The sequence below is a fragment of the Hippocampus guttulatus genome, chromosome 12, assembly GCF_054856545.1.
Source record: "Hippocampus guttulatus isolate MCC_2025c chromosome 12, RoL_Hgut_1.0, whole genome shotgun sequence".
In the NCBI taxonomy this organism is placed as follows: Eukaryota; Metazoa; Chordata; class Actinopteri; order Syngnathiformes; family Syngnathidae; genus Hippocampus; species Hippocampus guttulatus.
The window spans coordinates 13,388,693-13,415,927 of NC_141272.1; the positions used below are offsets into that span (position 1 = coordinate 13,388,693).

A 27,235-nucleotide genomic window follows, 5' to 3' on the forward strand; every position below is an offset into this window, starting at 1 on the left:
GTGATTGTATCTAATAAATCATTTTTATATCAATCAGAACAGAAAAAAGTAAGAAGAAAGAAGTCTCCATTAAGGCTCATACTTGACCCTTAACCGTGATATTTTTACAACTTTTGGTTTGTATCGGGATTATATACTTCCACACCCTGACACTCTTGTGTCAATTTTCTCTTGTATTCATAATGGATATTTATATACCTTTCTCTATTTATCAACTTAGTTCTGATTTATCATTATATTTAATGTTTTGAATTTATCATTTTAACTCTGATTGATGTAGGTTGTTTGTACTATTTTTTTGAATTTGTTTTTGAACTCAGCAAGCGATTTACTCATTTTCAGGTCCGTTTCGAGATTATTCCACAGATTAACACCTTTGATAGATACACTTCTTTGCTTGATGTTTGTTCTTGTTTTGAGTTTTTTGAATAAGTTGGTACCTCTTAAATCATAGCTGCTTTCTCGAATTTCGAAAAACTTCTGAATGTTTTGGCAGAGCAGGTTATTGTGTGCTTTGTACATTAATTGGGCGATTTTAAAGTCAACCAGGTCATGTCTTAAGTAGGCAGTTTCCCCTCTGTCACGTGCAGCTTTTAATTTTGGGAGGAGCTCTTTTCTTTTTTGTCGTACGGCATCTGTAAAGTCTTCGTTGATGTAGATGTTGGAGCCTTTTAAGTATTTTGCTTTTTGTAGGATCCTTGATCTGTCCTTGTATTTGAGAAATTTCACCACAACTGGCCTCGGACGAGGTCTTCCAGGTTCTTGTCTTCCTGTGCGGTGAGCTCTCTCCACCTCAATTTGCCCCTGTATCAGCAGCTTCTCCTTGAGGATTTTTTGAACTTTTTCCTCTGTTTCAGTCCACGTTTCTCCCGGTTTTTCCTCAATTCCATCAATTACCAAGTTGTTTCTTCTTGACTGTCCTTCCAAGTAGTCCATCTTGTCTGTTAATACAAGCATGCCGTCACATATTTTGTAGAATTCTGTTTGCATGTCTTTGGAATGGCCAGTTTGACAGATTAGATTTTTTTTAATGTCGTCTACCTCTTTTTGGGTAAAGTTGATGCTGGTTTTTATTTCTTGGACTTCCCTGGTAAAAGTGTCAAGTCGTGAGTTTTTTGAGTCTATTATCATCTTGACAAATCCTTTGAAATTTTCCTGTTGTTGTTGCAAGAGCGCCGTAAAAAGCTCTTTTTGTTGCTGGAGTAATTCGTTTACTTGAGTGAGGGTCAGGAAATCCTCATCCTGCTTTGTGTCTTGCTTCCGTTTGGGTGGCATTTTGTCGGGTCTCGTTGCTAGCCAGTTGTATGCTAGTTTGTGACGTGTCCAGTGGGCTTGCTGCTGGGACTGTTTCCCTCGGAGGGCCGTTATGACTGAAACCATATAAAAATTCAATAATTACGGTTTATTCGATTATTGTTTAAGTTACTCTAATGAGGGGTTTGGCAACAAGAAAATGCTTACAATATGCCTGTTATTTATTACATATGATAATTTTAAAATTTGGTAGAGATTTTTGATTTGCTTTCACGGGCCACATAAAATGATGTGGCGGGCCAGATCTGGCCCCCGGGCGTTGAGTTTTACACCTGTGCAGTAGTTACGTCGCTGTTTGTTTTCAGAGAGAATTACCTTCACAAATGCGCCGTCACCGCAAGAGTTCACGGAAGGAGACACAGCCGTCATCGTGTGCGACGTCATCAGTTCCCCTCCGCCCACCATCCTTTGGAAGTACAAAGGAGCTAGGATACAAATGGAAAAAGACGGTAAGATGGCAGTCCAATGATCACGAGAATGAAATTGAAATCCAACGACTACATTTTTGAACCACTACTGTTGTGACAATTGGAGTGGCGCACGGATGGAAGCATCTCTGCATTATGCAAAATGAGGATTTGGTCAAATTTGTTTTTGACCCAACAGGGTGCAGATGTCACGCCTAAAATGAAATATAAATTTACGGTACAATGTGACTGGGAAATAAAGATATTATGACATGGGAACGAAAAGCGAAAGACTGATTTGCATTGTTGTGGTTCACAAATTGCTATGCATTCATGAACGAGTGGGAAACTACACCCATTTTTTTTTCAACACCTCCAACATGCAAGCCCTTCTTTCATGTAACAATTTCTTTAATGAAACAGCTAATAATATGAGGCCTAAAGTGAAATACAATGAGTAAATTATGAGTGGCATGATGTTAAAAAACAACAGCAAAAACCGACAACCTAGACAAGTAGCGCCGGTCAAAATAATTTGACTATATTACAATGCAAATGTTCTGGTAATGGGTGCCTGCCTGACGGCGCCTGTTTCACTGTCACTTTTATTTGCAAAGAAAAAAAAAAGGTAAAAATTAATTTGCTTTTGAATAGGAAAGTACAGTTGACTGTTTTATTCACACAAGACCCAGAGCAATATCACAAAGTGTATTGTGTTGTCGTGGGCACATCACAACACAAACCCGCGCGGGGGTTGTAACAATGTTTTGAATTAACACATGATTGAATTTATTAGGTCAACATTTCATCTCAAACTCCGGTTGTTATCTTCAAGGATATATTTGTGGTAAGTGCAGTATGAGGTGTATTAATAATGAATAAGATCCTACGGTGGTGCCTCTGAAGATGGACACAACTGATTTGGTTGACATCCATGTTCTAATTTCCATTTTCATTTTCATGTATTGGGATTCATGTGAGGGGGTTGTATTAGCTTCACCAACAGAACAAGCAATGTTTCATTGGGAGCAATATTTCAACACAAAGTAAGAAAGTAATGTATCAAGTAACAACATATAACTACAATCAAGTAAAAGTATTCATCTCATGTTTGACAGTTATTGCTGGATTAGGTGTGGCGTAGGAACAGCCTGTGTGATTTTAATTAAGTGGCATGAGCAACAGAGTTTTGTCTAGGTTATAGATATTTTACTGAGCAGCCAGACCCTCTTAGGTCTAAGCATAAGTTCAAATTCCGGGTTGTATGGCGATTATCACAATTTTCCTCATTTTCGTCACTAGCCCAGTGACATCATATGCAAATTTTGCCAGAAAATGTGACTACTTTTGGGGCGATTCCCCTTAATATATATTCCCATCTAGTTGAGCTAGTGCAGGAATACATTTTTCCCTATTTTTAAATTGAGCCGAAGCACGTGTATTACATTCGAAAAAAAATCTCACAGCACGCAATCTAAAATAGATTTTTAAAAGGCATGTATAGAAAACCAAAATAATGATGATCTCGTCTCAATTTACTGACAGATTTACCTGCTTCTGCCTTTTCAGTTCATTCTTTTGGATGAATAGTAGCAGCTGGAGACGCAGGCTAATTGTACTTTCTTCCATCGAGTGCAAGAACATTTAATCATTATAAATGACTGGCAGAGACAGATGAACATTATAATAGAAAATAATACCAATTCAGTGACACTGGATTACTTTCCGTAACACACCAGATGATCCCTCAAAGCACACAAATGTTCTGCACCACAGTGGTTAGGAATCACTCACTGCATTCATGGATGAATATCGCAGAGATTTTCAACAGATAAACCTGACTGATGACAGGTCTACCATGTCAACTATCACTCCAACCACTCTTGTCTCCGTGATCCCATTGAGCCACCTAGCAAGTTTCGTACCGGCTGTTTTGCAGGACTTGACAATCCCTCACGATGCTTTTATCTTCCCTTTCAAGTTCGCTTCAAGGTGCTGAGCAACAACCACCTTCAAATCCGCGGCATAAAGAAGACCGACGAGGGCCCGTACACCTGCGAGGGACGCCTGATGGCCCGCGGCGAGATTGATTTACGGGTTATCAAGGTCGTCGTAAATGGTTAGCAGAGCTTTTGCCGCTGTCTTCTCATCTTCCTGTTTTTTAAAAAACGTTTGTTGTTGTTGTTGTTGTTTTGTTTTTGGGGAGACACGGGGGTTTCCATAGAGGCTCTAGGCACGAATGTGCAAATGGTTGCCCACAGAAACTGGGTCGCCAGAAGCACTCATGCTAATGACGTGAGTGTTCCTGAGTTCTGACGCAAGAGAATGATGTGCGCCTCAAATAAGTGTTCTGTTTGTGATGTTAATTTGGGTTGTGTTTGCCATCCTGCTTCCATGAATGAAGTTATGACATGCATCTCTCTCAACTGTGTCTTGTGTGTGTCAGTGCTCCCAACGATCAGAGTATGGCAGTCAGAGGTGAATGCCACAGCAGATGTGGGCCAATCTGCCATGCTGACCTGTGCGGTCGATGGCTACCCTGAACCCATGGTGACCTGGACAAGGTAAGAAGCATTTTCATCCAGAGTGAAAATAAAATTCTCTTGACATTAATTGTAATATTGTTTCATGTTATTCCCATATTGGTGTCCAAATAGAGGCTTCTCCCCCGAGCAGAAGCCTCCCAATGTTCACCTACGAACACTATCTGGGCTTGTGTGCTCATGTGACAATGGCCATGATACAAATGAGAAGTCTCACACACACACACACGCACACACACACGCACACACGCACACACACACACATTTTATATTATATTATAATATATATATATATATATATATAAGACATTGGTGGCATAACCATTGGTGGCATCACATCTTGTCAGTCATGCAAACAGTGAAACAAGCTTGTGTCACCGAGTGATTCTAAGTAAATCTAATTTAATCCTTGCTGTTTTGCCACCGAATGTAATTTCTTACTCAAATACATTTGTAGGCTAACTGGTTAAATCATTGCAATAGGATCCTTATTAAAGACAGCGAAACCTGAAGACTGTCGTCCTCAATAGGCACATTGTTGTGTGTGACACTGATAGGGCCCTTGCTTTGTCAGACAGGTTGTGTTTATCCTTTTGCCACGGAACCATTTTCCTTCTATTGTGTGAATTTTAGGACAATGAAGTGAAAATGGCTTTAACATAAATAATTATGGGGATGATTACTTCAAAGAAAAATAGATGAGTACACAGTACAATAATTTAATTGTTGTCTTCTGAGCATTAACTTCCACAAAAGTAATGAGAATGAATATTTCTCTTTATAGAGACTGTGATAGTAAACACTGACTTTAGTCTTCGGGAAAATAATGTCCCTTTTGTCAAATGCTATTTCACATAAATCTTAATAGGTTTAAGAATCATCAGCATCATAAAATGAGCCATCAAAATTCATGGCTGAGCAGGCGAATTTGCAAAAATCTTTGCAAATTACAATCACATACCTCAGGTCAAAGGTTGCCATTGTATCGCTACATCATGTATGAATGGGCACAATTAATTTGGCAATGCTCAGCGCAATTGACTCCGCAAGTGCCTTTTCACTGGGCTCCATTCTTGTCAAATGAAAAATAATGTGAATACGATTCCACTCATGTGGTCTTTGCCGGACTTAAAAGTGGTGCATCGCGTTTACGTTGCTTGAGCAGGAAAAAAGTCGCTAATTTGATAGCACTGACTGTGCATTTATAAAATAGCTCCTCTTTGTTCACAAATATTTTGTTGGTATAAGAAATGCATTTCAGTGGGGACACACCTTGTTGGGGGGAGGACTAGACAGTTTCACATTTCATTCTCACAGTAACACAAAAGTAACAAGTATTCCATCAGTCAACTGACAAATTAACGTCGGGCTCCATTTTTACAAATAAAGACTTCATTTCAAATAGATGCCTCCCTCCAATAAATGGCTAGAGCTACATTTGCTAAAATACATTGTAAGATTTGAAGTGATATGTGGAAGAATCCGTGACAATACTGTATTTTGTGATGCTTGAAATTTTAGGGATGGATTAATGGAGATTGTTATTTTTGTCCCTCAGGAACCAAATCACTCTGAAGGCGGCAGAGAAGTACAGTTTCAATGAGGATGGTTCGGAGATGTCCATCATGGATGTCAGCAAGCTCGATGAGGGCGAGTACACCTGCATCGCCAAAAACAAGGCTGGGGAAACGGATCAGGAGCTCAGTCTGAGAGTATTTGGTGAGCGGGGAATATTTATTTACTATGTGTATATTCGAGGCGGAATTTTCTTCGGGAATCTCAAGATGGACGTTTAACATTTGTCTCTTCCCGCGGAATTCCCACAGGATGGGAGTCAACTTTACCTTTAATCACCGTTAATTACCTCACATCACTAAACCAGTGGTATCAAAAGAAAAAAGTTCGATCCTTTATCGTGATTCTGGGAAAATACGTCATCCGGAAACATTTGTTATTGAGACAGGCGTAGCCAGTAGGAAAAAAGAAAAAGAGGGAGATGGGCTGACAATTTGTTCAATAAATGAGTAAAATGCACGTTTAGTTGTTCTTAATGAAGCTGACCTACAAAAGTGAACATGAGCAGGAGGGGATGAGAGTCGTTTTCATCGGGATGGGATGGGATTTTTTTTCTGTGGGAGTGGGATGCAACACGCCACTCCGATGTCACCCTCTAATGTTCAGTATATATGTGACATAGACTATAAAAAGCTCCAAGTGTGTGTGAATGAGGTTTGGACTATGTAGGTGAGGGGTGGGGAAGGGGAGGGGGGGGGGCAGTCAATAGTTTACTATGCCCTTCTCATGTGACAAGGTCTTGTTTTTCCTTCACCTTTTGTCCAGTGAAAAACTCCAGCTAATAATGCAAAGTAGAGCTGGCCATATTGTTTTTACTTGTTCCCCCCGGCAGCGTCAAAATATCCTCAAATTCAAATACAATTGTTGTCTTCAAAGTGTTACTTCACCAGTGCCAGTCCTCTTTTTATTTTTGTATGTGCTCCTACACTATTTTGTCGCGCACACATGTACTCAGAGGCTGTATTAATATTTTAGTCATAAAAAAAAAAGATGGAAAAAAAAAATCAATGAGTTTTTATATAATGACATCGGTAACAAGGCGGCTGCTCCTTTGTTCACCAAATAATTACCCATGGCTATTCATGCAATTTTAATAAGGGGTTGCAAATACATCCCTTTGCCGAGTTTTGTACAATCCTCAGTTGTTACAGTGAAGAAATGCTACAATGTGTTCATCCTCCGCAGAGTGTGAGGGAAAAAAAACAAAACAAAACAAAACAAAAAACAAACTTCATGCTTCACATCCAGTGCTTTAATTTTCTTTGCTCTGCAAGCATCACCCTCAAACTCCTCCCAAACAGTTTGCTGACATGTAAACATAAATAGAGGCCAAGCCTTCTAAAACTGGCATAATTCCCACATGAATTTACATTTGGATCCTCGCGTGGTTATCATACTTTTGCTGCTGCTGCTGCCGCGAATAGACAGCTTATTATGGTTTAGCCGCGACGCCTCCCCTTCACATGTCAAGCCTCTCATTCTCCCTTTGAAGTCATCCCAAATCCAGCACTCATTTTTTTTTTTGCGTCAACTTTGTGTTTCATAGTCAAACCTAAGATCACCTACATTGTGAACCAAAGCACCTCCGAGATGGAGGAGCAGGTCATGCTAACTTGCGAGGCCTCGGGGGATCCGACGCCCACCATCAGCTGGAGCTACGGCAACCGCGTCTTCACCGATGGCGAGCAGGTAAAGCATAAACACAAATAACTTAGTCGAGACTGTCAATTTCACTTCATGGTCTGATTTGCCTTCCTTATGGAATGGATGGCACAACTACAGGTAGGGCTTGCCCCAACCGGGCCAGTGAAAAGCTGTCAGCTGTTTCATTGTTCATCACTCAGCCATGCAAGGGCTTTTTGATGCACATTTTGTGTGCCTTTATAATTAGCCTACAAGTGTATGTGCATATGATGTGATGGCAATACACCGTATGATGCATTTTAAGAAGTTTGAGTTCAGGGGCGAAGGAAACCAAATTTAAGAAGTTTGGGAAAGACTGTTAAAATATTTGGGAAGTGTGTAATCTTATGTACAGTTAAAATTAAAAAAAGAATGTCCCACAGTTTTACGATGCACAACTAGGGATGAGCATAATAATCCATCTATTTCCAATTCGCTTTGTCCTCACAAGGGTCGCAGGGCGTGCCGGAGCCTATCCCAGCGTCTTCGGGCAGTAGGCCTGAACTGGTTGCCAGCCAATCGCAGGGCACACAGAGACGAAAAACCATCCGCGCTAACAATCACACCTAGGGACAATTTAGAGTGTTCAGTCAGCCTGCCATGCATGTTTTTGGAACGTGGGAGGAAACCGGAGTACCGGAAAAAACCCACGCAGGCCCGGGGAGAACATGCAAACTCCACACAGGAAGGCCGGAGCCGGGATCGAACTCACGACCTCTGCACTGTCGACCCGCTCACCACAGGGCCACCCAAGCCTAATAATAAGTTATTTAAATTGATTGTTTATGAATCCCCTTACCATCAAGAAATTGAAGCAAAACGAGTGTGCTACTTGGCTGCAAACAGCAGAAGCATTCTGTCACTCTCAGCTATGTCAAGTTACAGCTACATTCACATAGGTTTCCGACAATTCCTCCAAGTAGTTAATCAATTTATCGCACTAATAACCGGTTCAGGGTGTCCCCCGCCTCCTGCCCGAAGACAGCTGGGATAGGCTCCAGCACACCTCGCGACCCTTGTGAGGATAAAGCGGTTCAGAAAATGGATGGATGGATAAAAATGGTGCATCGTTAATTTTCAGAATGGATTGATAAAGAAAAATTTCACACTAAATATCCGTTTTTTAAATCCAGTGTGTGTTGTTGAGATACAATGATTCATTTGAAGCTAAGCCACATTTTAAGATAAGATCAGATAAGATAACCTTTATTTGTCCCACACTGGGGAAATTTGCAGTCTACAGCAGCAAATTTGGGGTGGGGGGGAAACAAACTTTTTAACTTGTATAGAAAATCAGGGGAGATATCAAGTACTGCGCCTTTAACCTGTATTTCAAGAAGTAAAGTAGTCGACAGGTATTTGCTGGCAAAGCACTCCGTGATGTTTGTGCCCATTAATTCTACCAAATTAAGCATCTCCTTCGAGACGGCCCACTGGATCTCACGCAATTAGCTTGACAATACTGCATTCAACTGTCGACGCAGAGATTAGATTTTATTTAAACGTCCCAAATGTCAAGCAAGTCAACCCGAATTCCTCTCTTTCCCAATCCAATTCAATCCAGAGGCCTGCGATGGAACTCGATGTCTGCTTCTTACTGTGTTTGCCACAATGAGCGCTCGAATGAGCACGTGTTCATTTGACATTTTCAATCACATTTTGCTCTGCTCATGATCGTGATTGAAAGGGTTCTACATTTTACGCTCAATTGTATCCTCGCTATTGTTTCACTTGAGGTGATCTGCACACGTTAGCAATTTGTTTTTGCATCATGACAATCTCAACCAACATTGTCCCGTAACATTTAGTGGTCAAATGATCAAAAACAATGAACACCTGCCGGTAGTTATCCTCACAAATCTCACGCGGCCCGCTTCCTCAAGGGTCTCGCTATGGCTGCCAAGTAATGAGGGGGAAAATGTGGAGAGAATGGTGTACTATGTGGCGGGATTGTGGAGCTGCTCCATTACATGCGCTACATTCTCTCCCTACAGGCACACCTAAACAGGATCTATCAGGTATGAAATCGGCGTGGCTCACAACTGTACTGTGACAAAGTGCGCCGCCTCCAGATTTCAGCTGAAATCCAATTATGCCATTTTAGTGGAAGTTTCTTGAAAGCCCAATCGCCGGCTCGACTGCTGCATGCACTCCAAGTGGAGTTCGTCAAATACTCCCTCTTGGCGTAGAAGCATGACGTCGCGTTGTTTGTCGTCACGTAACCAAAAAAAAAAAAAAAAAAAGTGAAACACCATTTTCTCTGTCTCCCGATCACTCTCAAACATGGTATCATTGTCTCTTTCATGTTCATCTCCATACGGTATTTGTCTAGACCAGCGTTTCCAAAACGAAGCCCACTCCCTGCCTTCCAAACAAATTTTAAGGCATCACGTTTAATCATAAACGTTCAAAACACATGACAAATACAAAATAAAAGCAAGCACAAGATAGGCATGCAAAGATGGCTTTCCCTAACTAGTTGCTAACATTTAACCGTTTGGAGAAAACGCATCCCAAAAACACAATGTAAATGAATTATTATGTCAGACCACCATTAATAATCAATCATTTTGGGAAGCAGTGATTAAAAACCTTGGCATAAAGTGGCCTTTCCCAGTTTGAAGTCACATGACACCTTTAACGTCGGGAAAAAGATAGCGAACCCTCCATTCCTCCACACAAAAAAGCCAAAATAAAGCCCAAATATTGGCATCATGTTTAATTGGACAAAACATGAGACCACAAAAAAAAAAATCTAATGCAAGATTGGCATGCGCAGCTAGATTGTTGATGTTATCCTACTGCCAGTTATCTAAAATATGTGGCGTGCCAAACACAGCAGCTAAAGTGGTTTTGTTTTTTATTCAATTGTTTTGAGTTTTTTAAATTTCATCACCTAGCACTTTTTAATGTGTGGGTGAAAACATCACAATTGGCTTAATAATAATGTGTATGTGTTATTGACCTCCCATTTATACTTTCTATCGTCAAGTTTGGGAATCTCTGGTCTAGACAGTCAAACATTTTTGATTAAACCAAATGGACCATGTATGAGTGTCGCTCTTTCCCATCTGTCTTTTGAGAGTCAAACGCTCCCCTTCTCAAAGTGTAACATCAGTGGTGGCCTATGAAAGGGATGTTTTTTTTTTATGGCTTCATTATTGCAGCCGGTGGTTTCAATGCGTGGACAACAGAAGTACAGTGTTTTTACAGCCACCTGCCACATTCACAGGGGCGAGTGTTTGATCATCAAAAATAGATTGCGAGCGGCGCACCGCACTCCAAACGCAAAGAGAACACTGCCGCCATATGACACGCGTCACGATATGCCTGTTCTCTCTCTGCCCACGGTGCAGAGGCACACTGTCACACTTGAACACTTCACACCTCCCATTCCATCGAGTTAAAGTGGCCGGTGTTTAATATCGAATGTGCTTCCAAGATCTGCATTTTATGGCTTGAAAAACATTTACTGCTACTGCAAAGATAAAATCTGCATGTGGCCACCAAAGGAACGAATTTCACAAAACTGAAGAATGGGCAGAGTGACCAGCTCACTCGTATGCGGCTGTTCAGGCACAATGGTGACAGTGTGTTTTGCACATTTCGAGTACGGCCTCAAAGAAACGATTAGCAGCCCCATGAACGATCCCAATGTTCAGTGGATTTTCCCCATTTCTATTTCTAGTTGGGAAGATTTAACGGGAGCAGAAAATGAGAGCAAAAGAAAATGACGTACTGACCAATAGCTGCTAATTGTTTAGTTAACTTCATCTGATGTCCGTCTGCCACACCATCTGTATTCATCACAACAGCTGTATTTCATCCAGAGTGGCTGCATCCAATGAAAGCGCATCCAGTTTGGCTCGTTTTAGAGCGTGTGGGTTGATTGTACAACACTGAAAAGCCGGTGCGTCTGTACATTGCGTTGAGCAGTGAAGCTAATTAGCTGCTTGTCTGAAGGCGTGTTCAGCCGCTTTGAAATGATCCAAATGAGAAGGAAAATGTGGTAAACCTCAGACGAGTTGAAGGTCCTACCGGTTTGGTTCCGATTACTGTTTAACATGATGAAAACCGTCGCTGTCATTTTGTGTGCAAAAAGCAAGGCGTTATGTTATGTTAGCAGTATTAGCATCAATGACACACAAAAATGCCAGAATATTCTTCATGACAAGTGGTTGCGGTCATGGCGCATTGTTTTTGCTGGGGTTTTACCACATCATATTAGTTGCTTGAAAAAACGTTTTGAAGGGTTTGACTGTAACGTTTCGCTTTTTCGAAAGATTCTTTTCCACTGGATGGTACCAATATGAATGCGACACTTTATTTATTATACACCAGTGCGGCATCTTTCAGGGCGGCCCGGTAGTCCAGTGGTTAGCACGTCGGCTTCACAGTGCAGAGGTACCGGGTTCGATTCCAGCTCCGGCCTCCCTGTGTGGAGTTTGCATGTTCTCCCCGGGCCTGCGTGGGTTTTCTCCGGGTGCTCCGGTTTCCTCCCACATTCCAAAAACATGTATGGCAGGCTGATTGGGCGCTCTAAATTGTCCCTCGGTGTGAGTGTGGGCGTGGATGGTTGTTCGTCTCTGTGTGCCCTGCGATTGGCTGGCAACTGATTCAGGGTGTCCCCCGCCTACTGCCCGAAGATGGCTGGGATAGGCTCCAGCACCCCCCGCGACCCTAGTGAGGATCAAGCGGTTCGGAAAATGGATGGATGGATGGATGCGGCATCTTTCATATCTAAGTGCTTCACTGAATAATCAACATGAAACCTGCCCCCAGTCTCTGGACCCTACATTCTCTCGTCCAACACCAGTCACTCCATGTGCAAAAAGCAAACAGTCGAAAAAGATGAGGCAGAAAGAACTCGCTAATGTTGGGTTTCCTTTAGCAAAACCACACAATACTAACAACTAGATGTTCGCCACGCTTTTCTCAAGCAGATTAGCCATTGGCTCAACAAGTTAAAGTGAAGATACAAGGCAAGAAATGACACACAAAATATTTTTTGTGGTAATGTTAGCTTGCCCAGCTGTGCTTTAACACTGGGTGCTGCAGCAATATACTCCAGTCTCCACTTTGCTGCACTGCTGTCTTCAAATAAAATTCAAGATGCTGGTTCTCCTCCATTGTTATTTGTTAGTGCATCTCATTCCAAATGATATGTTCAAAGCCATGTGATTTTCGCAGTCTCCTGCGGTACTGTTCTGAAGCCGACTCGGTACGGTGCAGGGGGAAAGCCGCATTAATATTTAGAAGACAGTTTCCCTGCTTTACTATTTTGATGTGGGAAACCAAACTCCTCCACAAACTGAGGAATAAAAATCCAAGTCAGAACTGTACAATGAAAATGAGGCATACGATTCAGAAGACCGAGACGTTTCCTGTCTAAGTGGTTTTATAGCTACGAGACAGTAGTTGAGTGCCCCGCCCCTTGATGAGTCTGGTCCTGAGGCTGTTCATCTTGCAACGATATCGATTCTCATGTGATATTTCTCAGACAGACAAATCACAGCATGATGGACGTTTAACATTTGTCTCATCAGCATTAGGGTTCCGAGGGAGTTTACTTCTCACACAAACCCATCAGACTGGCTATAATATACAATGGTCCAGAGGTCATTTTCCTTCTTGTTAACCCAAGTGACATAAAACATGCCTCTATTCATTCATTTGTTCCTAACTCATCTGAATGTGGCGAGGAGAGCATTACCAGTTAGCAGACGGGAAGTCTTCCCCCCCGCACCCGCAGTGGCCCTGGTTTAAATGCCGCTTTTGTTACAGGACAAAAACTAAAGCAACTCGAGTTACAGCTGCCGCGCTCTGACAGATTCATTGTTTCTCTCACTTAAAGACGTCTTTGTCTGGCTTCGCTCGACTCTTCTCACGGCAGACCTTCACTGTACAACTTGGTGCCAAGAAATGCATTATGACTAGACTTGTACAGCACGGCATTGTCCGCTAACAGATGCGCAAAGCTCACTCCTTATTAGGATTAGGAGGGAGATTACGAGATCGCACAATATAAATGCAGTGACTACGTAAATTAAAACTGTGGAGTTAAACTACTATGTCAAGATCACCTCAGCAGCAATCGTACCATGTGTATGGAATAGCTGTGTTGTGTTTATTTTTTTACACAGCTATTCGCGCTTTGTTTTGATGAGTTGAAAACAAATGAAACAGACGCAGTTAGATAACGTTCGAGCGAATTAATTTGTAGCCAGTCAATGGTGGCTTTTCATGATTTTTTCGAGGACTAAATTCACATTCTGTCTAGCACAAAGTGATGGAACATTTGCACAGTGTTGAACAACTTTTGTCTCTTTCACACATACTATATTTCTATTTGGGTTCTCCAACATCCAGATAGCTAATTAAATAGTACGTACTTGGGAATAAATTTGTTCATTTGATTGCTCATAAAAGGCGAAAGCCTATTAACGTTACAACGGTTTTGGAAGGACGTCAGAGACAAGCTACAATTGCGCGATTGTTGTCTCCTCTGGAAACAAAAGGTTCCTTGCAAGCCTGAACACTCGGTAATGCGGCAATGCAAGGTTGTTGCTCCTTAAATGACAGCACCCATGATGGTCGATGTCAGTCAGGGGCTTTGAAACACTGTCAGGGTTTTGCACATTGATGAGGATTTGTTCTAATGATGCCGTTTTTCATGTCAAAACAATGTAAAGAAATACAGCATTTGAGTACTTGAGTTTTTAGTTTAATGTTGCCAATCGATTTACCCATAGTCTCGTAATATCTGACCAATGATATGACCAAGCACATCATAGTAGTAATTATATATATATATATATATACAGTATACACACACACACACACACACATACCTCTTTAATAGCCAATTCTATTGCGGCTATTAATACGAAGCTGCCAACATGTGGAAAAATTTGTTTTATGGCAAAATTTACCTGTTTGTTTTTGTTGCGAACCCCCCTAAACCCTGATCTGCTGCCATTCATTTTGTCTTAAACAGACATGCATCACATATGATAGCGATGAAGTGCTAATGTAGCGCAGAGCCGGTGCCTCGTGCGCAGACAAGGTGCTGATGTTCCACACTATTAGGCTGTCTGGTAGATTAGGGCCATAGCTCTTCTGCGGCGCGGCATTGACAATGCAGCTAACTGCTGTTTGCGCTAATGTGCAAGGGACAGACTGTGCCTGTTGCCAACAATGTTCTCATAGCTCACCAATTCGATTTGGGGTTTAAGCAATGCGATAGCGAGCGTAGTTTTTTGACATAACGAGCTGTTCAGTGTTCTATGACACTATGAATGAAACTACGCAGATAAATAATGGAAACATGTACACTACGTTTTAATTGAGTCCATTGGCCACCAGAAATGTACTTCATAATATCATTGTAGTTAAATTCACAACTCCATCATGGACTTTGTTTTATGCTGAGTAAAAATGCAGAAAAGACAAGAACCAATCGCCATTATTTTGTTTTAATAAATCAAGTTCCCACTACCTTGGATAATCTAATATTCTGAGCAGAGGGGTGCTTGAATAACAGAACAAGCTTGTTCTCATGTTTTTTTTCTTTCTTTCTTTTCGCTTTGTGTTAAATTGTTACACCACTAAAACACGCTTGTCATCATACAGCGATGACATAATTATTTTTTGTGTCTGTTTGATTAGAAACATGGTTTATAAGACTAAAGTGGCAGATATTTACTACAACATTCCCGTCAACTTGAGGGCTCGCAGGGAGCTGCCTCTCTTAAAGCTAAATGGAATGGAACCCTAATTGATGTCATTATAAATACCTCCATCTGTCCCTCTTTTTACTAATTTGAATATGTCAGAATAATGGCTGTGAAAAAAAGTCTTATAAATGAGCAAGATAGTCGTGGTGGTCTAAGACTTTTGCGCAGTGTCAGGTTTCAACTTTTCATTGCTGTTTGTTTATATGTAGAACAAGAATTCCCACGGACATACGGTGTTTAAGACTTACTTGGACTAACAGATATATTTGCGTGGCGCCCCAGCTATATTAGTTTTGTGTTATAGGACGCAAAGAGTGCAGTTACACCGGTGGATTGCATCTATAATGCGCAACTAATGAAAGATAGACTCCGGCTGTGAGTTTGATGATGGCTTCATTCGCCGTACAGTGGTACCTCTACTTACGAAATTAATCGATTCTGGAAGAAATTTCTTAGCTACAAAATTTTGTAAGTAGAGACACATTTTCCATGTAAATGTCCCAATCCGTTCCAAGCCCCCCAAAATTCAGTCATCAATGTTTTCTAAAGCATAAAAAATGCATCAAAATATGTAACAAATACATGTTACAATTAGATTATTGCACAATAAATGAGAGTTGTGCATAATATAGAAAAATAATAAAGAACAAAAATGATGGTCATTTAACTTTTAATTGCATCCTGATCGTTTTTTCCCTCCATTTCATGTTCTGCCTCAGAAGTGGTTTTTGCCTGGGGTTTCATCACGAACCGATCCAAGGACGTTTGCTTTTGTCAGCTTTTAACAATCCTCGAAAATGTCCAAGGCATCAGCATAGTGAGCGATCGCCCGACTGGTGAACACTGGGTGATTCACATTTACGTAAAACTATCGGAACGCCTCATGGTCCGAGGGACCAATGACGAGGATGCTGCATGGACGCACATCTATTTATCGATCTCCACACATAGACACATACGGTAGAGGTCCCTCTATCAGAATGATGCTCGGTAGTAGCCAATGGCAGAGCAGCTATAAGAATGTTGCATTCAGAAAACTCGGGGCTGCGACTAGCAGCGCAAACTGTATTTTTACCTTTCGTAACTTGAAATTTCTCTCGTAAGTAGAGGCAAGATTTTCCTGTTGAGGGGTTTTCATAACTTGAAAATTTCGTATGAAGAGACGTTCCTAAGTACAGGTACCACTGTGTTTGTTTTCCCCCCTGACAATTATTCCAGCAGATTATGTTTACTTCAGAGGTTTTCGTGCTTTTCATCTGATGAAAGAGCTGTTTGTCATTCTATTTGTTACACGAGCCATCGCACCTCATTGTCACGCTTTAACATGTTCTCCTTCGAGCATGCCTTCTGTAAAGCTTCTTGTCTTGGTGAGCTGTGTCTGTCACTCCAAATGGACATCGCATGTTGTCCTGGGTAGCTCAAAAGCCATCCATGAGAGCGGGCTGCAAAATACAGTGCAATTTGTTCCCTCGTCACTTTCCATAATGTACATACCGTATTTCTGCAAATAGCAGCCATCCCTGAAGTAGACATGTACCGCAATTGCTAGGTTGACAAATAACCTTCTCCCTCAAATAGGTGGCTCTCATTTCCCATCAGAAAAACAAACAAAAAATAGGAACGACTGCAATGACCTCATTTGGTGAATGCAATTATTCACACGAGTTGAGCCAATTTCAACCATGTCGCAAAAGAAAACACTTTGTCAGGTGAAATCGAGTGCAGACTTCTCAGAAGCTCGCTTCATGGCATCGACAATTAGCAGTCCAGTCGACTGACAGGTGGTCGCTCCACAATATGTTGTACATGTGTGCTTTTACCGCTTACATTTGAATTCAAACTCTTGGAAATGTCCGCTGTAATAAACTGCCGCCTTTGTTTAATATTCCAATAGTGTGTTTCTGTAATCATATACTGTAGTTGATCTTCTGTATTTAATTCTTAAATAATAAGCACTTGCAAATCCAGATGCCAATCATTTTGGTTTTCAGCATAATGCAGCTAACTAAATTAGCCAGCATGTTCTCGCAATGAAATGTCGACAGAATACATGAATGCATAGCGGGCCAATTAACACCAACATATAATACTCCCGTCGACATAATAGGGAGAGTTAATGTGCGATGTAAACATTGTTCCAATCCTCTTAGAATTCACTGATGTATCCAGCATTCAGACGTTGAATACAATCCATAGCTGCCAGGATTAACTAAAGTAATGGCCAACATTTACTGGTTGTAGACAAACACAAAATGGGTCCCAAGGGCTTGTTTAAGAGGCCAAAAATGATCAATTCAGCTTTCAGTAGCCTTTTGAAGGAAAATATTGAGCTGCGACGCGTGTAAAAAGTAATTGTAGCGTGTCTTACTTTTAGTGCTACCATTGCATCAGATGACGAAAGCAACAAGAAAATGGATGGCGAATCGATCATCTCAATACCACTTTTTTAACGCTGCCCCCCCCCCCCCCCCGAGATAAAGTGAAAACCTTTTTAATCTTATCTTTGAAAGCATTTGGGCTATCATGACGCTTCTTATCATGGATGGGCTTCTTAATGAAGCTTAGATGCAGTGTTGTTCCAAAGAGAACACGCTAGGGATTACTGGAAATATTTAAAATCCGGGCCTTTGCCGTCACACAATAGTCGACATCAAGCATAGAACTGCAAGTTGCAACTGCAAGACTTGATACGTCGACTGTTTGCGCCAAATCCAACTTTCAAGCTCAGGTATTAAAGATGGGGGAGAAAAACCCCCCCAAAACAAAACACAGAACTTAATACCTACGTGTCATTTGCAGCTTTTTTTTTACCCCCTCACGAGGATTGCCTTCTAAGAATTACTCTGCCTTTTTTTTTTGTTGTCGTTTGTTGTTCTCTCTGTCCTTTACAGGCATCATGGACTCGTCCTGAGCAGCACAAGGTATTCTAAATGCATGACTTTTTTTTCCCTCCTCTTTTTTCCTTACACTCATCCATCTCCCATGTCAGGGGAGTCGAATGCGATTATGGATGGATGCAGATTTTTCATCCTTCAAGAAGAGTAGGCACACAATGGGGGCGGTGTAACTTTTCCGCTGTGTACGAGGCCATTTGAGTTTGCGATATATACAGTGGACCCAACTTTTTTGTGAGTGACTAAAAATGCATTTCATGGAGAATAACTATCGTGTGACACGTCAAAAAAACTGTGTGAAATAAATATGAATGACTAATAAAGTCAAGACAATGAATGAGCGTTTAACATTACTTTTTACCTTGATTGAAGACGTTTGATGGCGCAAGGAGGGATAGAGGGAGGAATATTTTCGTGCTTTGCCATGTGTCTCTTCTTGAATTCTGTCATGTTTCGCGCCTTACTTATCAAATGGCTGCAACTTGGAACGTTACGTTGTGTTGTCTGAAAAGGGTTCGTCAAACCAACCTCCCTCAAAGTGCCATCGTAAATAAAAAATATGCAACAAATCATGTTATCACTACACACAACTCTGATAAATGAACTGCTCAAAAGTTTCTAGTCAGGGTACACAAAGGAGACATTTAAAAACACTGATTTGTATGGATGTTTTCCCCATTTTATTTTACCCCCAGATAAGCAGCCCAGTTTTATCGCTTCCATGATCTTTTTTTCATTCTTGAAATTTTTTATCTTGGTTAGCGCTACTACATCTCATTTCTCCTATCAGTGGTGGCGTGCCACCTTTTACAGCATCTTGGAACTGGCCAGTGAGTTTATTTGATTAAGAAAAATCCAACTTTGGCAAACTGTCATCGCTCCCCCAAAGCCGTGCCAATATCTTTTCCATCGCGTTATGTCTCTGCCTTGATGCATCGCAGCCAGCGACTGTTGGTGAAAGAAATAAAAATGCCAAAAGAATAGTCTGCCAGCAACTTTCTTCGCCTCATGAGTTCTTGCAAGTGCTAAATAGAAGTACAGGCCATATTTATTTATGTGGCAAACGCAGAATCAAGCTCCAGTTCTTCACTACGTTGGCTGAATATGAAAACAGAATTCTCTCATTTTGTTTTAATATCCGGCCAAAGTCGTGATGATGAAGTCACATCAACATCAAATATTGATATTATCGAGAGTCAGACCCGGCCAGAGGCGTAAGCGAAATAAGTGGCTCCCCGGGGCTCCGCTGCTAAGAGCATGTTTTTTTTTTTTTAATTAACACATTAAACAAAGATGGTGGTGTGGGGTCAAAAAATTAAGCTCAGGGTGCTGGAAAGACTTGCCCTTACTCCTGTTTTTGTGGAATGCTATTCATTTAGTCATGATCATGTGATGTCCAAAGAGTACTTGAATGAGAAATCATTTTTTTGAGACGACAGGTGAGGAGGGAACGTTTGAAGTCAAGTGCGGCAATAATTACAAGGTTTGTGTCCACTTGGCGCACGTGCCTGTTGAAGTAACAGATCTATGGGACGTTAGCTGTCTTTCGACTAAGCAGTGCTTTCAAGGTGTGAACTTAACGATGTCAATATCGACAGGACTGTGATTGGTTTACATAAATGGGTGGGGAAAATGAAAGTCATCAACTGCAGAACGACCGGATGTTCTAGAACGCTTGTATTGTGAGGATGTGTGTGTGTGTGTGTGTGTGTGTGTGTGTAGACATCCCATAATAGAAGGCAGGCAGTGGCGAGAAGAGTTATGGGCACGGAACAGTGTTGTGTGCGTGCCGAGCATGTTAGCACCAAATGCGGCAGACTCGGCAGACAATCTGCAGAGCAGAACACATTTCCTTCTTAAAAACGCTGCGCCAGTTAAGCTTTGCTGACACGTGAAGTTAACGTGTCCTGTAGTACAGGGGTCCTCAACCCCCAGGCCTACCGGTCCGTGGCCGCACAGAATGGAAAAATAACTTCCATTACTTCCGTTTTATTTATTATGGAATCTGAAAGATGTTTTATTTTGAAAAATGACCGGATTCTCTGTTACATCCCTCTACAATATCACTTTTGACGCAGCTCAAGGCACGCTTCTTGGTCACGTGATAGCTTACCGCTAAAACGAAACCAGGGGCTAGCAAAATGAGTAAAAAAAACCAAATGTCTTAGGGAAGGGGGAAAGGCCCAGCCAGGAGACAGAAGAGGAGCCTACGACTTCCAAGAAAAAGAAGGTTACATTTAATAGACAGCATCAGAAGTCCTACTTAAAATACGGATTTATCTCAGTGGGAGATTCCCACCCACCAAGCCCACTCTGCATAATATGCGGCGGTGGTGATTCTTATTTTTCATGCACTTTGTATTTGCGGTGTATCTTATTTTGAAGGCATGTTTAAATGTTACCATAGCGACCAGAGAGTGTTGCGACCAGATAGGACGTTCCTCGTGTCATGATTTGTGTTTATTATTATGTTTGGAAAATACCACAGTTTTCATGCTGGTCATATCATATTATTTTGTTGTATTTATCCGTCACACCTTAAAGGCCGGTCCCTGAAAATATTGCCTTAAATTAAACCGGTCCGTGAGGCAAAAAACGTTGGGGACCTCTGTTTTAGTACATTTGCGATTTCACGCTCCAACATTCTACCTGCTACTCTATAAAAGCAAAGAAAATGTGCTGTAGCATTTGCTTATTTAATGGCGGGACTAACAGTCTTGATGTTGTTGTAGAGACTAAACCTCAGAAAAGATCCTCCTTCACCCACCATGCCCCCCGACGAGTAATGCCACTCGGTGGTTGCAATTGCCTCATAATGGCTTCTGATCCCACCAGCCATGTTTAGTGCGACAGAACATACGCGGCATCTGTAAAGCTGCATTTTTTATTTTTAATAGATCAATTTACCCATAAAGTGTTTTTATCAATAGTAGAGTATTTTAAAATTTGATATACTTATTACTCTCTGAATTTTCTGAACTCCTGTTAGGTTGCCAGTAAGGTATTGAAAAATATCTTGCCATCCCTAACATTGATTATGAACGCTTCATAAGTTAGCATTGCTGGTTAAAATATATGCATATGAATGAATAAAGGCTGCCCCGTGATTGGCTGAAACCAGTCCAGAGATTGCACTGCCTCTCACCCAAAGTCAGCTAGGATCAACTCCAGCCCCCTAGCACAAGCTTTACCCAAAACAGAAGCCTGTGCCTCTCTGCAGTTGAGTAGATCTGCACCTTCGCACTGTATTAAGACAGACCGCTTGGTTTGTCTTCAGTGGACGTGTCTAGAAGGAAAAAAAAATGTTGCTGAAAACAAAGACAATTAATATTTACCAAATGAGTGCCAAATTTCGACTTGTACATAGCCCGCGTTGCCAAGCGGCAGAGTCCGACAGAGAATGTTTTCTGCACCGGGGTCAGAATAAAAGGCCATTGTGTTACATAAGCGTTGCTCCAGTCCCTCTACCCGCACTGCATAATAAATGCTGCAAACATGCGAAGCTTATTCAATCGGAATACAAACTAGGAGGGCCTCTCTTTACACTACCTCCCTGGCTGCCTCCCCAAACAGTATCTGCAAAAGCAGCCAGGGCATTGTTTTGCCTGCAGCTTGGCCCTTTGCCATTCGCCCCTGGGGAGGGGGAAAAAAACTGTGGAAAAGAGCTGCTTGAGGTGTTTACTGCCGTCACACCTTGTAAAATAAACAATCCAACAAAAAATAAACAAACATTGAAACTTTGCATCCCAAATCCATTAATTATATTCAATATGGAAACAATACAGATTGACGGCTTGAGGTTTGCCAAGTCCGGCGGGCAATCAGATGAATGGCATTGCCTCAAAAGGCAATTCATATCATCTGTCATTTGCAGCTCGATAAAATGGAACGCATGCGGGCAAAGTCATAAAAGAATTATCAGGACTGGTGGGAGGCAATTATTTGCCATCTTAACTGCAGCTAAACAGTTGCTACGGGCATTAGCGTTATCATGAGGCTGGTTGGTATCATTGTCACAAATGGTAGTCCTGTCAGGGTTTGGAAGTGGCAGTTGTTGACCCCTTAAGGTGGGGAAAATGCTTCAAGTCAGGTGTCGAGAAAACAGGTAGCATCTCTTGTGTGTGGGGAGTCATTTGCATAACTCATTCGCCAGCTGCCTGTTGTCATTGACTGGCTCAGAATGCAACGCGTTCTCTCCTTTGCTGAATTTGACACACATTTTGGAAAGAATTAGCAGCCACATAAGCGCGGAGGTGATCAGGACAAGCAATCTAGCCATAGATAAATCAAATGGGCCTGAATGAAAGCAACATAAAAGCTGGCTAAAGGTGACTGTCACAAGGTGCTACGCATTGCGAGCTGAAAGCTCTGCATGGTTCCTTCTGTCATGAATAATGGATCAGCTCCCTGCTACTGGCAACTGTGCTCTTGTGTTTCCACATCTGTTGCCTTTTTTTTTCGGTAATCAAATGTCTTCTTGCTCCTCAGCGTATTTCTCTCCTCGACTCAACCCTTTGTAATATTCAAACACATGAAATATATTTGTGAGAATATGGTCATGGGCAAATCTTTGAAAAATATTCCTTGAAAAGCTGTTTCTGGATACACGTATCGGCAAAAATAATGACCAATAGTGTCCAATTCTGAAATTATCATTCTAATATGAAAGTCTGTGGTTCTCTCTATTCCTTTCGTGGTGAAACCTAAAATTACTATTCTAATGCACTGTCTAAGTCACCTTATTTTGTAAGTCTAGATCAAGGGGGGCTCTCCCTCGTGGTTCAACCTAATTCACAAGGGTATAAAACAAAGATGGTGAACTTTGGTGTTTGAGTTTTTAGAATTGCAAATCTTCATGCTAATCATTGTCGAGCCAATTATCATGACATGGCGCCTATACATCATCAGTGCTCATTTCCACCACACAGTTCTTTTTCTCTTGCATCATGTCCACTGCTCCACATGACATGTGGAATGTAAATAAAACATACGGATTAATGGACTAACTAGGCTATTGTTTGCTTCTGTTCAGAGTGAGGATGGGAACGTGGTGGTGCGGAGTGATGCCCGCGTTTCCTCGCTCACGCTTAAGTACGTCAAGTACACCGACGCCGGGCAGTACCTGTGTTCGGCGCGCAGTGCCATTGGGGAAGATGACCAGGGGGCATATCTGGAGGTTCGCTGTAAGTATTCAGTGTGTAGTGAACCCCCTTCGGCAGTGTTTGCTGTAAATAGTAAAAATCTGACAGGAATTGACACACTCCATAGAAAGGTTTAGAATTGTATTGAGATGATATCATGCTTTTGTCTAAATGAAGTTCCCGATCTCACTTCAACATACGGCCTTGGCGCTAAGCTGCCACAAGTTGGTGGGAAAGCAATACTTTTGCCTAAATGAAGCTCCTTATCTCATTTCAACATAGTTCATTGGCACCAAGATGGTGGCAAAGCAAGACTCTCTTTGCTTTGGCCTGAAAAAAAGCAAGCATTTTTAATTTAAAACACATCCAGGTCACAAACATTAAACAGTGGGTGATTACTGAATGTGTCTCGTGCCATGGCAAACTAGCGTACCCCTTCGTAATCTTGAACCTCATACGTTGAAAGCATTGTAAACTGACTAATAATTTCCCCAGTGTGGGACAAATAAAGGATATCTTAAATCTTAGCCCTTATATAAGAAGTGAATGTACCGAACACCGGAAAGTGAAGCAATAATTCCCTCCTTTTGCTCATTTGTAATCCGTCATCGTTCAAATGAGATTTTGATTGTTTAAACAGTTTAATTAATGATCAATCATGGTTAACTTCTCTATATGCACAGATGACAGGAATGCTAAAATGTTCGACTTATTTAGAAAATTTAAAAAAACAATAATAAAAAATGGTGATCCAGCCCCCAAATGTGTTACTGCCAATATCATAAACGTGTGACATCCACAGCCGCCTTGATTCGACCTGAAGTTTTAGGGTGGTAGCTGCAGAACCATTATCCCGTTTTATGTCGGCACATGACAAGAATTTGTAAAGTCAGCCGCGTGCTGTCGAAAACGGTGGAAACCTGGCGGAGAGGCTTGAGACTCGCAACATGTCGCCCAGAGCTCTTCATCTGACAGCTTGCTATGTGGAAACTTCCCGCTTCTATTACTGCCTGACATTTTTCAAGTCGATCCTTTCGCTAATGGGATGAAAAAAAAAATGAAAATGTATTCGCTTAACGACATAAGTGCAAACCTCCATGCATTAACGCAAGGACCTTTTGCCTCTGAAAGATGGCATTTTCCTGCCTTTCTACCATGTTACTCGTCTATGTACGAAAGTTGAACGGACAGTTTTACACCTTCTGACTAGCAGCTGTATTTTGCAAAGCAGTACAATCCGGTATTTATCAGCCTTTGCCTTTCACACAGATCCCAACAAAGCATGAAATTATTGTTTGCACACTTTGCGACAAGTTTTCCCAAAGTCCCACAATGACGATGAAACAATGAAATAAAATACTTGTCGGACGATCGCTTTTAACAAAAGGGTAGTAAAAGTGAAGTCTCACTTCGCCGTCACAGATCAGCGGCACTGGAAAAAGGCAGCTTTAAAGGGGAAGCCGAACAGCGGCACGAATGCCACAAAGGCCAGGCAAATCACAGTGAACATGCGGCTCCCATTGGGTTGAAAGCAATTGTCCATACATTTACATCACATCAGACACTGGCCTCATAATGATCTGATTGTTGTGTGAAAGCACCTTTGCTGAATTCTGCGTAAAATGGAGCTTTTGACGCCAAGCAGTTTGAGTCGTCAAAAATGGTGAAAATGCTTCTAAAATCCTTTTCATGGTTATGATTAAAAACAAAAACAAAAACCTCATTTCAAAGTGAATGGCTTTGATGCCTCACTCTGATGCAGAGGCATGCTTTGAACACAGGTATCAGCTTCATGATTAGAGGTCCTGCGTTGACAAGTCATGCATTTGGCATCAAAGACAGCTTCAGTTCTAGGCTGTCTTCCATGCATGCGCAATGTAATGTGATGAGCCCATTCGATCAAACCAACCCATTTGGAAACGCAGTCACTGGAAATGTTTGCAATAACCCGAATTATTTTCATCTGGTGTTTTTGTCATTATTTCACCATTCCAAGTGTAATATTAGTGTGGCAATACACTGGCATCTACAGGTGTATCGCTACCTTAAAAAAACACACGGATGCATTTTTCATTTCAAGCATCGTTACATCCTTGAGATTACGAGTGTAAAAATCGGACATATTTCTCCCAAGACACCCCGAAAATCCAAGGCGAAGTGGCGGTGTACACCTGGGAGGGCAACGCCGTCAACATCAGCTGTGAGGTGCAGGCGCACCCCAGCCAGGTCACCATCGGCTGGCTGCGGGACGGGCTGACGCTGCCCAACGCCAACACTAGCAACGTTAAGATCTTCAGTACGCCCCTGGCCAGCTACCTCCAAGTAAGATGGACGCGCTCTTTAATGGCGCCTCTTTGCGTCATCAAGATTTTATGAGGTTTTTTTTTTCCAGCTATGTACTGTGAATAATTCATGGTGGGAAATCCACAGCAGCGAATAAAAATTGAATGCAGTGAACCCCTCTTCATCACAGGAAATAAATTCCAGACCCACCCTCTATAGTTTCAGGGTGGGTGGAGGGGGATGCATCGTGCTTTAAATACATTTAAACTTTTTTTCTGTCAAGTGAATTCAAAGATTTGTTTCAAAATGCTCACGTTTGAAGATAATTGCTGGAAATGTGCAAAGACTGAGAAGTGGGGAGCACTGAATTACGGAGAGAACGTATTTAAATGTTTTTCATGATTTCAGTTTTCAGATTTTTTTTAGGGGCGAGATTACAACAGCACCGAGTGCCACGTTTGGCGTCCGGCATGAGTCCCCCATCCCTCGCGATATAAAAACCGTCTTGCATGCCGTCATCTGCATCAATCATTAGCCAAGGCAATTACGAGTTGCCTATAACTGAAAACACGTCTTGTGCCACGATTAACGCAGCAACTCAGTGTTGTTATTTTTAATCCTAAACGAAGGGGTCAGCCCCAGAAGGCTGTTAGCTCAGAAGCAAGCTGGTGGCTAGCGCCTCTGGTTGTGGCGTTGGAAAGCCCCGAGACAACCTGGTGGAATATATTTCAGCCACCGGAGGCTTTGAGCGGAACTATTTTCATAGCTCAAACTTGTAGGATTGTGGAGGCATTAAAAATAAATAAAATAAACACTCGACTGAAGTAAAGTAACGATTGTCATTTGTCTCCCTACAGGTGACGCCGGTGTCTGAGAATGACTTTGGGAGTTACAACTGCACTGCTTCCAATGAGATGGGCACAGAAGCCAAAGAGTTCGTCCTCATTCAAGCTGGTCAGTCTCAGAAAAAGAAAAATTCCTTTTCGTGTGTTATTTATTTTTAATCACCTCACTTCCTGTCCTCCCATTTTACCACAGAGGTTCCCTCATCTCCATTCATCAATGAGGTGTCACCTTTCTCCACTACCGCGCTGGTTCAGTTCGAGGAGCCTGAATCCACCGGAGGCGTCCCCGTGCTCAAGTATAAAGCAACGTGGAGGATGCAAGGCTCAGGCAGCTGGTCGCACAGAATCTATGAGTTCAAAGATGGTAATGATGAATTGGATTTTTCTTCCCCCTCCATTTGGCTACCTTTAGAAGCAGCAGGTGCTGCTTAATTGCTGCTGTTGTCCTTTGGACTTGCAGTTTGTTCACAATCATCTCTCTGTCTATCTGTGCCATCTTGTCCGAGCCCATCTGGTGGCATTCCAAATAAATGCCAAAACAAAAAAATTGAAACCGGATATATACCAAGCTCATAAAATGTAACCTTGAATCTGAACCATGCAAACTAAAATGCAGCGGGATGGTGGACTTCAAACTCAAGATGCATCAAAAGGGATTTGGTATTTTCTTTGGCTTTTTTTTTTCCCGGTGATGCCCAATACAGTGACGGTAAGGGGTCTGTCTGTACACCAGATCCTAAGAAACAGTCTCCGATACAAATTAGCTATGTGGTCCGTCATTTGATGCCGTGTGCAAGCTGTCCCCTGCAAACCC

The 27,235-nt window shown here is 41.8% G+C and overlaps 1 protein-coding gene across 8 annotated transcripts in view; it reads left to right on the top strand.

Annotated features, from left to right (window-relative positions):
* The window catches only part of ncam1b (neural cell adhesion molecule 1b), a 67,109-nt gene that overhangs the window by 25,905 nt on the left and 13,969 nt on the right, over positions 1-27,235 (top strand). For 4 of the 8 annotated variants that reach the window (XM_086124862.1, XM_086124868.1, XM_086124863.1 and 1 more), the window contains exons 4-14: positions 1,620-1,763; positions 3,703-3,840; positions 4,168-4,285; positions 5,823-5,983; positions 7,386-7,528; positions 9,517-9,540; positions 18,150-18,179; positions 23,185-23,335; positions 25,428-25,615; positions 26,434-26,530; positions 26,615-26,785. In XM_086124862.1, the coding sequence (XP_085980988.1) occupies positions 1,620-1,763; positions 3,703-3,840; positions 4,168-4,285; positions 5,823-5,983; positions 7,386-7,528; positions 9,517-9,540; positions 18,150-18,179; positions 23,185-23,335; positions 25,428-25,615; positions 26,434-26,530; positions 26,615-26,785 (1,365 nt within the window). The remainder of the gene's footprint in view (positions 1-1,619; positions 1,764-3,702; positions 3,841-4,167; positions 4,286-5,822; positions 5,984-7,385; positions 7,529-9,516; positions 9,541-18,149; positions 18,180-23,184; positions 23,336-25,427; positions 25,616-26,433; positions 26,531-26,614; positions 26,786-27,235) is intronic. The other 4 variants (XM_086124864.1, XM_086124865.1, XM_086124866.1 and 1 more) reach the window with 2 other exon arrangements.